We start from the raw sequence: 14,355 nt of genomic DNA, 5'->3' as shown, positions 1-14,355 counted from the left end.
GTAAATACTGCGCTTGTAAAGTTTCAGGTATCAGAGGGGTTTAGTGATGTAATCTGAATGTAATACATTAATTTATCTTGTTAGTGTAGTTACTAAGTTTTTACGCAATAATATTTTCTTATATAAGTAATAATATATTATTTCTGGATAAATCCAGTTAACTACTATTAGAATATTATATTTATATCATTATCTTGTGTTCACGTGTAGTGGAGTATCTACATTCGCGGTAACTAAATATGTAGGAATTATATCCAGTTTTGTAATAAAAAAAAAATCCATTTAAATATTATCAACTCACAAGTTAAGCGTGATATGTGTCCACACTGTGGACTCCACAGTCATAAACCCTGCGCAGTCTATAAGACAGTTATATAGAAACGCAGAAACTTCATTACTTTTTAACATATTTTTATGCTCTATGTTGATCGTGGTAGGCCGAGATTGAGGTGGCGCGGCGTGAGGAATAGCTGCGTTATTAAATGACTGGCCGGAAATTGCCGCAGCCACGCTGCGGCATGACAATTCGGAGTCCGTGACGCCATTGCCTAGAACATAATTGCAGGATAACAAGAAAATGCTCTTTACCTATAATTTAAATAGACAAAATAACCACCAAAAACTTGGTCCGGCTTTTTGTTATATTATCTCCGTAGCTTTATGCATGCTTTACTGTCCGTAAAACACCTTTGTATTATTTGAATGGGATTGTTGTGCCCTTTTAGACCCAAAGCGTATGGTGCCAAACGCGCAATAAAAGTAATAAAAAAGTGTTCGTTGTATCTTATACTCACAATGGCTGACAACTTTTGTCGAGAAACGTCTGATCTAATTGTATGAAACATTGAAATAAAGATTTGTCTGTGAATTTCCGTAACTGTAGTCAATTTTGCAGATAAAATTTAAAAACAAGAATTTGTGACATCACCATTTGTTATTACCATATTACCGAGTTAATCAATAAGTAAAATAAAAAATAATACATTCACGATTGCTTAATATCTAAGGTAGTGTGCATAGTTAGAAATACGGACAAGAGAAGTTATGTCGTAGATACAATTAGTAGGAAGCAATAAAAGATATAAATAAGAAAAATATAGCAATTTATTAGCAAAATAATTCGGTGTCGGAGAAAACAAGTGTTCATATCACTAATGAATCAAGAATATTATCTTAGTGTATAAAATGGAAAACATAACTTTGTAAACAAATAACCATTCACCTCATTTGATTTTTAGTTCGGGACTTCATCATATATAAAACATATTTTAATTACCTCGACCTTTCGGACGTATTGCAACGTCCATGGTCTCGAAGGCAAGGCAAATTCAAGGCGAGGCACTTGCAGTGTTTTTAGACATTTCTAAAGCCTTTGACAGGGTCTGGCATGCCAGCCTTTTAAGCAAGCTTCCCTCCTATAAGCTTCCCACTGACCTTTGCAATTGGATCTCGGATTTTTTGAGGGAACGTTCGATTCGAGTGGTTTAGAAGGCTACTCTTTCAGACATCGGGCGATAGTTCCCGGAGTTCCTCAGGGTTCCGTACTGTCTGCAACAATCTCTCTGCTGTATATTAATGATATGTTAATTCCAGGTACCTTCCCGTATGCTGATGACAGCACAGTAGTAGGCAGGTACAAGTACCTCGCCAAGACCAATGCAAGGGTCAGTGGAGAGGAAATCTACTCTTGTCGAGAGTAAATGGTTAGACGTTTCTGATTGGGGCGATGCCAATCTTGTCAAATTTAACGCTACCAAAACGCACAGCAGCACAAGTCCGGTCGTGTATGGAGTATTGCTGCCACCTATGGGATAGCTCTGCTACATACCAACTGGCCACCTTGCATTCAATCGACAAGCGTGGCAAGAGGCTTATAGGTGACTCAGAATTAGTAGAGGCGATGCTGCAAAGCCTTGAACATCGCCGTAAAGTTGCCTGCTTATCGGTATTCTACAGGATACATCATGGAGTGCGCGAGGGAATTGTACCAATTAATTCCGACTTCCCCTTTCCATCATCGGGGGACCAGGCGTAGGCTGGGGTTCCACCCGTATATTGTGGGCGTTGCAAGGATTCGCGCGAAGCGCTTCGCTTCCTCATTTATATGGCGAACGGCTGTGGAGTGAAATTCTCTGCCTGCAGACCTGCTCCCTGAATTTAGACCTTTTTAAGGCGAGAGTGAATAGGCATTATTTAGGTGTGCATGCTCCATCATTACTTCCCATCAGGTGAGATGGAAATCAAATGCGCACTTATTTTTTATTTAAAAAAAAAACAAATTTTATAAAGGGCGCATTGGAAAAATGTGCTATTGTCAATTACTGTTTATAAATATTATATCCTAAGGCAATAAATAATACGCATTCATATAGGTAAAGGGCATATTTATAAATTTCTATAGAAAAGTTATATATGCAAACAGGCAGACGGTAGTCCGTCTGGTCATCCGTCTTGGTGGAATGCTCTTTGAACAATTTTGTAATACCCTATATATAGCTGCTTATAATCTACTGTTGAGTGGGCATGGAGAGAACAGCTTTTGTATGAGATACATCACTCTGTCTCCAGTATGAAACGACCGTTTTCAATTCAGTGAAAAAGTCAATACCTTGTTTACCGCCAAAGTGGTTGGTTCCCAAAAAGCTGCCTCGTGTACCAGAGAACGAGAACATAAATAGTGGAATTGGGATAGGTACATTTACTCCTACTTGACCAACGTCGATCTCTGACGCAAATTTTCTTGCCGTTGCTCCGTTTGTGGTAAAGATTGCGGTTCCATTACCATAAGGGTTGCTGTTGATCATGTTAATGGCATCATCAAGGGTATCGACGAATAAACAAATGAGGACAGGCCCAAAGATCTCCTTTTTGTAGATTTCCATGCTGGGTTGAACGCCTGTGAGGATGGTCGGTCCGATGAAGTGGCCTTTCTCGAAACCGGATACTTTGATGTTGCGTCCGTCTAAAGCGATCTTAGCGCCTTCTTTTACACCTGCCAATTTAGTAACATTCAGTTTTGTTGTATTTAGATCTACAAGGTAATTTTTAAACTATGTCAGTGTATATTATCCTTAGACTATTTTTCCATCCTCTAAGATCAAATTGATGTACGGACAACGGCACACCAGACTACACATTTTTGTTTGAAAATCGCCTCCAGTGCAACGGAACAAGATACGTCAATGTGTAGCGTGATCTGCTGGCGTGTGTGCTTTGATTGATGTCAATCTATCGTGTCTATGTATGTACCTACAACGTCCATGTCCTACAATTACAATTTTTAAAACCAAAAGTCAAAAGTCATCGTTTAAAAAGATTTAAACGATGATTTAGTTTTTTTTTAAACACGTGGATAACGCGTCCATTGGCCGAAAAGTTATCAAACGTCGGCAAAATTTTTTTTTACATTTTTATTAACCGTCGTGGCGCATTTTCTTTTTACGTATGTACAAAGTAACTTTTCTTTTCCAGCTATGCATATGAAGGGTTCATCATCAACTGACAGTGGTATCGCTGTAGAAGATTTGACTTTTTACCCAAAGTTAATTTTCCAACCGCATTTTAAGCTTTCGACGTGATCGTAGTTGTTGTCGTATGATCAAATCTTTTTTTCATGATATTAAGCGACGGGACGAACATGTCCTGCGCTTGGCAATAAGCGACACGTCTATCCATGGCAGTTGCGGAGCCACTGAAAGTTTTAAATCGCCAAAATCTGAGGGACACCGCCACTATGTCCGTCACTCTCAGACATAAGTGGACAACTTCCAAATATGCAGTAATGTAAAGTAACTTATCTATTACTGCTTGACAACAGAAATAGATAAGGCGGCAGTGTTTTCCTGGACGAACTTTTCACAAGAAGCTCTACTGCTACTAACTAGATATGCACCATTGTTTGGACATGATTATGACAGAATTGAAATCAGGAGTTATTTTTGTACGATATGATAATACAAATGCAAATGTTACCAGTCTCGACGAGCCGGAGGATTCTGTTTTTATCTTCAACGGCGATGACAGGTCCCACGTCGGTGCCAGGTACATGGCCCGCGTTCACCTTCAACGTTTGAACGCGGGACACCAGTTCTGGGATCCATTCCTTAGCTTCGCCTTCAGAATAAACATAAAGGATAAGTAATACCGTCTATCAATAAAGTACATAAAAGTGCGCAATATTTTATCTACATTGTGTAGTGCTTACATATTACAGCCGTGGTAGGCTAACGTTTTGACCTACCGCCTGTCAAATAGAGGCCGTGGGTTCGAAATAGTTCGAATTTAAGCATCCCGTTCTCTATCATTGTCAGTATGTCGTCTTCCACGCCGCAACGCTCTCCTATCACACTGTTCCGTAATTTATCAGAATCACTCCAGCCTTACTTCTCAAAGCACTAATTTCCACAGCATTCCAATTACTAATTCAATAGGCATGAATGCAACGGAATATGTGTGATTAAAAAACGTCATTTGAGACGATCAATGCGTATGTGGAGCCAAGTTGTCATCTATAGATATGCAGCGGAGAAAATTCCCGAGACTGGGAAAAGGCCCAAGTTCTCGATTTATTAGTTCTCGATGTCAAGTTGTCACGGTACATTTATGTAAAGTACCACCAACTTATTTGTAACGTGCCAATATCACAGTGCCACGTCTATGCAGTGTTTGCTTGTAACCATAGTAACTGACAATTCATTTAGGAGATATAACGCAAAATTACAAGTGGTGAAATTACAGGCACATCGAACTTCTCAACTTATGTCTCAGGGTGACGGGCGCAGTGGCAGTGCCCATCAGATCTTTGCGATTTAAAACTCTGAGTGGCACTGCAAATGTTATGGACAGGCGTGTAGCTTACCATCAGGCGCACGACTGGTTCATCAAAAAAGGCAACGGGATACACTGTGGGTACTGACTTGTTTGTAATAAATAATAATTATTACATGAATTATACATACATTAACACGCAAAATAGGCGCTTTGTCGTCGAGTTGCGGATACCAACCCGTTGCACCAAGTACCAAGTATACTCGTACATACATTATTATATTACGCGTACTGAAAAGTTTGCGCAACATAAGGTTTTTAGTTAAATTGTCTATAGTCGGTTTTTTAAACTACATATAAGCTAATAAACTGACGTTTTTGAATTTCTAGTTGTTTTATGAAATAAAAACGGTCTCATCTGAAAGCATCAACTTCGCTGACTCAATAAATCATCAAGATAATATCCTTTTAATAATTTGTTGCAGTTATTAGGAAATGAAACGGGCTCTTTATAGGTCCCATGATCACGACTGATAGACCGACATAGAACCTGTAAAGGGACCGAAACGTTGGTTTACTTAGGTCCGAAAAAATAGTTCGATCTGTTGGCATTATTTAGAAGAAGAAATTAAAATAATACGTATAAATTAGATATTGATTAGTAAATTAACAATCAAAAATTGTTAACGTTTCTTCTTCACTTCAGTACATAATTAACATAATCTATTAATTATGTACTGAACCAAACACATATATCACTGTCCAATAAACATGGCAACATTATTTTTCAAAATGGCATTAGTAATTGTCAGTTAGTTATCTCTAATTAAAAATAATGATTCTAACTATTTATTATAAGTTTAATCGCGTTACTGTAAACTTCAGTGACTAACCAACAAAAATGGCGGTGCCAAGCGCCATACAACGCTGGCCAGTTTCTTGGAAAGGTGCGCGCGTCAGTTGATTTAGCGTGTACTCCTTGTTCGCGTCGGGCATTATGACGCCGTGGTTCTTCGCACCCATGTTGCATTGTACGCGCTTGCCTAAACAACATAACCAATTAAAATTAAAACTTATAGAAACTACAAAGACTGTAACAAACGAAAGTAAACATTATCCCAATGCAATATGGTCTAGTTTTATCTTTTGGTGAAGGAGGTAAAGATCTCGAATTTTTCACGCTGGTTCGTAAAAGCTTAGCTTAGCTTAAAAATGCTTCATAAGTATTTTGTTAATTTTAAACGTTCCTTATGCAAAGTGTGCTTTAAAGAAGACATCTGTTGTCGAGAAGATATTAATTATATATTCCAGAATTCGTTACATCTTTTTAAATTGTAAATTACGAGCAATCATTATCAAGATTTCACAGTGTTTATCATATGTTTCTGTGCGTTTTGGCGACAACGGTTCTGATAGTAATCGAGGCCTAAGGCATTTTCATTGTTTTTTGCCGTATAGGCTGCAATAATAACGTGCAATAAATACTTGGGCTATAAGGCGTTTCGATGATTTTTTATCGAAAAGTAGCAATCTACGTCTACTTTCCACACGCATCTCTGTAGGTACAGTAAGTTGTTACATACTGTACATGCCTCACCAATGCAAATTAAACTTTTGGTTTTTTAAGCTATTTCAGTTTTGTTTGAAGTTCCTGTCAAAAGCATGGCAAAGCTTACCTGCAGCAGAGGCCCTCTCGTAAATGTACTTGCCAGTCGCGTCTCCGCCGATAAACGATATCGCCTTAATATCAGGCTGGTCGCACAGGAAGTTCACTACATCACGCTTGCCGTGGACTACCTACAACACACATGGAATTTCATATTATTTAAGCATTTAAATCAAAATTGTCAATGCACTGTTGAATATAGGCCCTCGCTATAAAATACCATTGCATAATATGAAAATTTTATACCACTTATTACGTTTTTAACATGAAGCGTTAACAAATCCGATATAGACTTATTATATGTTCTACCGAGAGTACAAAGTACTTAAGTTTAAAATAATTACGTTGACAACACCAGGAGGGGCGCCGGCTTCCTTCAGTAACTCCATGGTCATGAGGCTAGCGCCAGGGTTATGCCCTGAGGGTTTGATGATGCATGTGTTGCCAGTAACCAGAGCCGCCGCGACAATAGACGTAGGAATCAGTACGGGGAAGTTGAATGCAGAAACACCTGCACAAAAATTTAGTCAGGATTTTCATAACGATGAAGTATAGAAATGAGAACTGTATGCAGGTTGTCTTCATGTAGTTTCCTTTCGACGATTTAATGACAGCCCTCTACTAGATCGTTCCATATTGTGTCAATAGATGACGTCTCAAACTACAAAGGAAATATTATCAGGTTTTTTATGGCATATAGACAAATTATAAGGAAGTTCATCTATTCCACTAAGTTCAACTATAAGTTCAATCAGTTGAACTAATCGGACACAAATATTCCAATTAGTTCAACTAGGTACAACTTTTTGAAAAAGTTGAACTTATTGGACGGAATTCATCCTGTTATTTCTACTTTCCAATTATTTAAATAATAGTTCAACGTATAACTGATAACATGTTAATTCACATAACAACGATACCTACAGGCCATCCTCATAGAGTTTTCATTCGTAACAGCACTTAAGTACATAGTTCAATGGTATGTCAACAAATGGCGTCTCAAAATATAACACGACTTTTGTATGGAAATTAGTTTGCATTGCAAATATCACCTCAATACAATGAGATAAACTTTTTTTTATAGTATCAAGTGACGGGACGAAGAAGTCGTGCGCCTGGTGGTAAGCTACACGCCTGTCCATACAGTTGCAGTGCCACTCAGAGCTTTAAATCGCAAAGATCTGAGGGGCACTGCCACTGTGCCCGTACACTGAGACAGAAGTTGACAAGTCCCATGTGGCTGTAATTTCACCCTTACCTTTCAAAACCGGAACACAGTAATGCTGACATTACTGCTTGGCGGCAGAAAGGTGGCAGTACTTCCCTGGACGAACTCTTTCACAAGGAGCACTACTGCTACTAAATAGTTTTCCTTCTTTCCCATAACCTAACTAATATGTGTTAGCGCCAATGGAATGATTTCTCAGCCACGCAATGACGTTGCCACTGCGACCTTAAAAGCAAATCAACACACACACACACACACACACACACATCAATTCTTGTTAATTCCCTTACACAAGACGGTAGAAAAATAATCCGGTAGCTATCATTGCCTATAGAAATATTCACGATACTAATCTGATATATTATATATAAACTCATTGAACTCTTTTCGCATTGTGTGTGTTGATCACATTCTTTAGTATGAGACCAAAATTAGTTGTTGTGGTTGTCTAGTACGTTATTACTGTTATTGACAATCTTAGGTTACTTACCAGCAACCACACCAAGAGGAGTCTTATAGGAGTGTGTGTCCATGTCCTTGGCCACGTTCTGCATGCTGTCGCCAAGTTGTAGACTAGTGATGCTGCAATAGTGTTCCACAGCATCTGTGCATTAGCAGGCGTCGCATTAACAAATAGATTTTTGAAAGACAATAAACAACGGTAAATGCTAAAATGCTGAACCAATGTGTAGAAAATACTATAGGACTTTATTGACATTTTTCAATTGCAATTGAATGGGCGCGGTTTAAGCAATAATAACAATTTTACTAAATACTTACGAATGCTTTTAAGTACGTCACCTTCGGCATCAGCAATAGTCTTGCCATGTTCTTCTGTGATCTTAGCCGCCAGCTTGCTCACGTTCTCTCGCAACAAACGTGCGAAGCTGAATAATTAAATATCAACCTAATTAGTGAATTTATTACAAACATTGTCGAGACGACTGGAAAAAATCTTAGCGGATGTGGATTGCAAAATTGGCAAGCGGGTATCCACCATATAAACAAATGGCAACTTGGTCTAATTTTAATTTTCAAAATGGAGCTTCTCCTTTAATAGAACAATTTTATTTTTCATGATCATACATTAATTATTTTAATAATAATTACTATTTTAGTAGAGATCCAAGAATGGAATATTACAATCAGGGGCGTTTTTAGCCAAGTGGTGGTCCACGGAACTATTTAATAGGTACTGCAATGCCTGGCATGCGGATTGGCATGACGCTTACACTCACAGCAAGGATGTAAATATGTGAGATTAAATTCATGATGGTACCGTTTATCTCCTGGGTTTATCTACCTGGTAGTCGTTTAGCGCAGAAACATTACTTACTTGAACATAACTTGCTGACGAGTCATGACAGTGCTTTGGCCCCATGATTTGTATGCTCTCTTTGCCGACTCTAGTGCTGCGTTCAGTTCGCCTGGCGTTGCTTCTGGTACTCTTAGGATTTATATTTGTTATATAACTTAGTTTACTATAATCAGTAATCACTAATAGTACATTTACAGTTTGACAACTGTACAAAGGGCAATTGGATTATAATTAAAATGAATTCTTGGCTAAAGTTGTTATTACAACTAAGGGCACGTTCCCATTATGTCGTGACGTATACAAGCCGCGACACTTTCAACTGGACGACTATCTGTTCGTCCAGTTTAAAGTTTCGGGGCTTGTATATTTAAATGAAGTTGTTCACATATAGTAAAACACGATTAACTATCGTTCACGACTTTTTTGACGTTACGACGACAGACTGTCGTGATAATGGGAAGGGCTAGAACGACAGTCGTCTGACGATAAATAAAACGTCACGATAAAAATGTGACGACAGATAGTCGTAGCTTCAAACAATTCTGTCGTGCAAACGACAAGGCGGCTGCCGTGAACCGATAAATTGTCGTCATGGTCTAATGGGAACAGTCAGACACGACAGTAGTTCAACGATAAAATAAACGTCTTACGACACAGTCACGACAGATAGTCGTGATATGCAAACAGGCTAGACGCGACAGTCATCCAACGATAAATAAAACGTTAAGACATACCTAATGGGAACGCGCCCAACGTGTACCATCAGAAATGTCGTATCAATGGTACCTTGTAATCCTAGCTAACATTAAGAAATGCCACATAATCGCCATACTAGCAAGTGTCCTCACCGAATCTACATTTTTCTACCATTTCAAAACTTCGCATTTTAGTGCGTAGATTCCTTGTTAAAAAAATTGTAAATGAAATACACGAAAATAATTTTGACCAGTGATCGGAATGGAGGGAGTTATTTACCTAAAGTATGGACGTTTTCTTAGTATGGACTTACCCATTTTCGTCATCAATGCGTAGAAAATTTCTATTTTTGCTATTTATTTTCTAGAGTCTAAAATTATGGGTTGCTACACGTTTATTAAAATGTAAATTAGGCTAAAGTGTTTAAATACGTAAGTAACTATAGGAACACAACCACAACATTATTATTATTTTTTGAGACAATAATTTGTACCCAATACTTAATAGGAAGTACAATTTCTCGCCAATGTACTCAAATTTCAATACATAATACGCTTATTGAAATATAATCAATTTAATCAATTCCGAGAAATCCCGGGATTTTGTAGAAGGGAATGTTCTTTAGTTTAGCTAAATTGACTTCCACAATTCCGATGACTGATAATAACATTCGAAACATTGATATCAAATGATAATTACTGTAATTTTATTACTTACTTACATTTTATACCTGGTATAAAATGGATCATCATATAATTTAGTATTAAAGTATCAGTTTTATGTTTTATGACATTTACTTAAGGATGATCCATTTTATGCCAAGTGTTAAGTATGATCTAGTACAACTGATACCTGAAATATGAAGTATATAATAGTAACAATAAAAACGTTAAATACAACGATATCTATGTACTAGCGTTAGGTACTTGGTACGCTTTTCATACATACGCTGTGTTTCACTGATGTGCGGTAAAGACAGAACACATCATTTAGATGGCGGACGCAGATGCGGTCCTCTTTAAAAATTAATTTACACCGGTGTTATTTATTCTGTCTGAAGATATTCATATTTATGGACAACTCATACTTGACCAAAAAATTTACTATGCCAAAATAATTTTCACCGAAAGACTTAATGGTTCCTAAGACAGTTTCCTTGTATCTTCTATGGTTTCGGATTTCCCTATACAGTCCCAGTTAAAAAAACACTGCGTATAATACTGACTAATCAAAATTTGTGTAACGAAAGTAACAAACAACCTGCCGCAGTATTAATATTCTAAAAATAATATTTAAGATTAGATTAAGATTATAAAAAAAAGCGGAATGAAGTCCTTTTGCGTACTCCACAACCGCACAAATGACAATACAAAATGTATAGTCGTTATTTATTTATTATATTTAGTTTTTTGTTTTTTGTCTGTTTTGTCTTATTGTGTGTTGTTTTTTTTTGGTTTTGTATTTTTTATTTTGTTTATTTTTTTTTATTTTGCTTTGTCTACGTGTTATCCGTATGTTTTTGTATCTATGTGTTGTGGCTTTGCAATAAATGTCTATTCTACCGCTACCACGAGGCCCACGACTTGTTCGTCACGTCACATGATATCATAAAAGAAAATTAAGATTTCTCTAGTATAGCATCGGAGGTAGAGGGAACATTGATTTTTTTTTTATAATATCAAGTGACGGGACGAACAAGTCGTGCGCCTGATGGTAAGCTACAGGCCTTTCCAGTTGCAGTGTCACTCAGAGGTTTAAATCCCAAAGATCTGAGGGGCACTGCCACTACGCCCGTCACCCTGAGACAAGTTGACAAGTCCCATGTGCCTGTAATTTCACCAGCACCCTTACTCTGTATTGAAATGTTTTAAGAGTAACAATGCTTTGCCATAGGCTGATGATAAATTAGTAAGAAACGCTTGTTTTGTCATTTTATTTCACTCCATTCACAATCAGCTTAATCTAAGGAAGCAAAAATGTCTGATCTGAGTAAATCATTTCGTTGCTACTCAGTAATGTTTTTGAATATTTACCTTATCATCAGCCGTAAGTAGGATAATGGTCTGAGGAAGGCATTTAATTTGATTCTTTTCTTTTAAAGCTTGACATAAGTGTTTACATACTTGCCAATAACTTCATTTGTGGCTGGGTTGGTGAGCTCAATCCATTTGCAGGTCTTTGATTCGACATACTGTCCGTCAATGTAAAGTTTAATGGTTGGAACTGAGCTGCTGTAGCTTCTATGTAGCAGGTGAAACTAAAAGTAGACGACATATACTTAGAATAATTTCATTTAACAATTTCAAGTAACGATTTTGTTATAAATTCTACTGAATGAATTTTAATTGACGCGACAAAATAATTTAAATGGTTCCACGTGTTACAAATAAAATTTAGAGCATATCATTAAGGAAAATTTATATAGTATTTTCGTTCGCTCAATGTTCCAATGGAGGCGCCAGATGTCGTACTTTGGACAAGTTTGAGGCGGAGGATGGTTTATAGTCCGTGAATATCAAAGTATCTATCTACATCAGTTAAAACAAGCTTCTGCTAGTAGCTTATAAAAATATTTATTTTGTTGAAGGTTAGTTGTCTACTACATTTTTTACATGGCGCCACTAGAATTACTTTAAAATCCAATTTCAGCTTCTTAGGTGAGTAGTTTTATCTTACGATGCAATAAAACTATTTTCGAAAATTAGGAATTCTATAAATATAATTAATTATAACTGCCTCAGTGGCCGAACGGTTATCATGCTGGACTGCCCCGCGGAGGTCCCGTTTCCGATTCCATACGTTTCAACGCTCCCATACATTTAATATGACATTCTAGAGAGGCTTTAGTTTTCCTACTGTAAGAGGTAACAATAATTTAACAGGACGTCAAAACTGATACAAATAAAGTAATAAAACTATCTTTTGATCGAATAAAAATATAATGGGCATAGTCAATTATTTGGTCAAGTGTGAGTTATCCGTAAAAATGAATAAAATTGATCAAATTTTATTTAGTGCTCTTCGATTCAGTTGTATGTAAGTATCATTTCATTGTATGAGACGAAAAAATCGGGTCTGCAGAAGTTGGTCAAATCGCCTGGGCACACTTAACGTTTACACCCTGTATATTATGACCAATAGTTCGTAGGGTGTTCCAAATGAGTAGAGATATATTATGTCTAAACATAGATACAATGAGTGACATAGAGTGGTTAAAACCACCAATTTCTTTTTTACGCACACAGTCATAACGCCGCACTAGAGGAACCCTGAATCGCAGGTGCCATGGACAGACATACAGACGACCACAAATTACTGCGAAACTCATGAGAGAAATAAATGTAGGCCATACAATTGGGAATCGAACGTGGAACCTCTGAGCGGCAGTCCGGCATGGTAACCGTTCGGCCACCGAGGCAGTTGTAGTATAGGTACCACTTACTTTGGATTTTAGTAGTTTCAACATTTTTGAAGCCATTGCGGTCGATTTATATTAAAAATCAGTAGAAAATAGTAGTAAAGCGATTCAATGGGCCGAGCGAGCCAATTCGACTGATTAATATTCAAGTATCCTGCCCTTCAATGGATAAAAGTAATCTATACGGTTCATAAGTTTTATTGCTAGGTTTTAAAATTAATGCAGTCGTCAAGACGGGTTTTCACTATGAGTAGTCTCGAAAAAAATCGAAAAACGTCTACTCGGATGACTACATGTACCATGTAAACTGCGGCAGGGTTTCTTAATCTGTGGTTCATGGACCCCTAAGGGGTCCGTGTAATGAACGCTGGAGGTCAAATTTTAGAACAGATTAGAACAGATTCGCGTTAGAATTTTCGCTATGTTGCCGCTCTGACCAGGTAACGTAATAGTGCGAGGTGACCCTGCCACTTCACGCAAACATTTGCGCGTGTAAAGATAGCGCCTTGCTGTATGTAGTAGTAGTAGGTAAATAATTTCCGACTGTTGTATGGAGTGTCCGGGGTGTGGCGCGGTATAAAAGTAAAATATATCTTAAGAGTCTATACAACCCCAAATGACTTTGGTTGATTCCGCATAACAGTGAAAGTGTGGAATCAATCACCTTGGAAAGAATATATAGTAAAATTGAGGATATACCCTAATTACTATGCGGCGTGAAAACACGATTCTTAAAAAATTCAAACACAAACTTCGAAATTTTACAAGGAAACCGCCGTATTCAATAGGTACTTTACATATACGAATTATATTTTGTACATCAACGGAATTAAATAGAAGCCGTATACTAAAACGAAGTATATTTTTCAAATTGTTTTACTTTCGTTGGTAAAAAAAAACCAATTCTAAAATAAACACCGTGTGCCTGTCGCTCGACCCAAGCAAAATGAACCGTATTAGTATGGGAAAGATTTAAATTCGAGCTAAGGTAGTATAGACGCTTAAGAGGATTCATTGTATTGTATACTCACAATGGGTGATAACTTTAGTCAAGGAACGTCACGGGGGGGTAATAAGTAATACTCGACTAAATTAAAAGACAATGTCAAATATGAAGCTTCATTCGGATCATCTTAATTTGGTCGAGTATTACTTGACATTAATTGTTTCGGACGGAAAACGGGAGTAGACCCCATGATCTAAGTTTGTATGGAAAACCGAATCAAAGATTTGTTTACGAATTTCTGTAACTGTCACTTTTG

The 14,355-nt window shown here is 37.4% G+C and overlaps 1 protein-coding gene across 1 annotated transcript; it reads right to left on the bottom strand.

Moving 5' to 3' along the window:
* Window positions 1–1,838: 1,838 nt before the first annotated feature.
* Window positions 1,839–13,603, bottom strand: LOC113238139 (probable methylmalonate-semialdehyde dehydrogenase [acylating], mitochondrial). Its single transcript, XM_026474880.1, has 10 exons — window positions 13,118–13,603; window positions 11,799–11,932; window positions 8,998–9,108; window positions 8,442–8,548; window positions 8,152–8,265; window positions 6,778–6,944; window positions 6,444–6,564; window positions 5,661–5,810; window positions 3,973–4,113; window positions 1,839–2,992 (listed from the first exon to the last, which is right to left on the bottom strand). The coding sequence occupies exons 1-10, from the start codon at window positions 13,151–13,153 to the stop codon at window positions 2,508–2,510; spliced, it is 1,566 nt and encodes a 521-aa protein (XP_026330665.1). The 5' UTR covers window positions 13,154–13,603; the 3' UTR covers window positions 1,839–2,507.
* Window positions 13,604–14,355: the final 752 nt, after the last annotated feature.

This window comes from Hyposmocoma kahamanoa, unplaced genomic scaffold (genome assembly GCF_003589595.1).
Source record: "Hyposmocoma kahamanoa isolate Upper Pololo Valley unplaced genomic scaffold, ASM358959v1 95, whole genome shotgun sequence".
In the NCBI taxonomy this organism is placed as follows: Eukaryota; Metazoa; Arthropoda; class Insecta; order Lepidoptera; family Cosmopterigidae; genus Hyposmocoma; species Hyposmocoma kahamanoa.
This window is presented reverse-complemented; position numbering and strand designations above follow the sequence as displayed.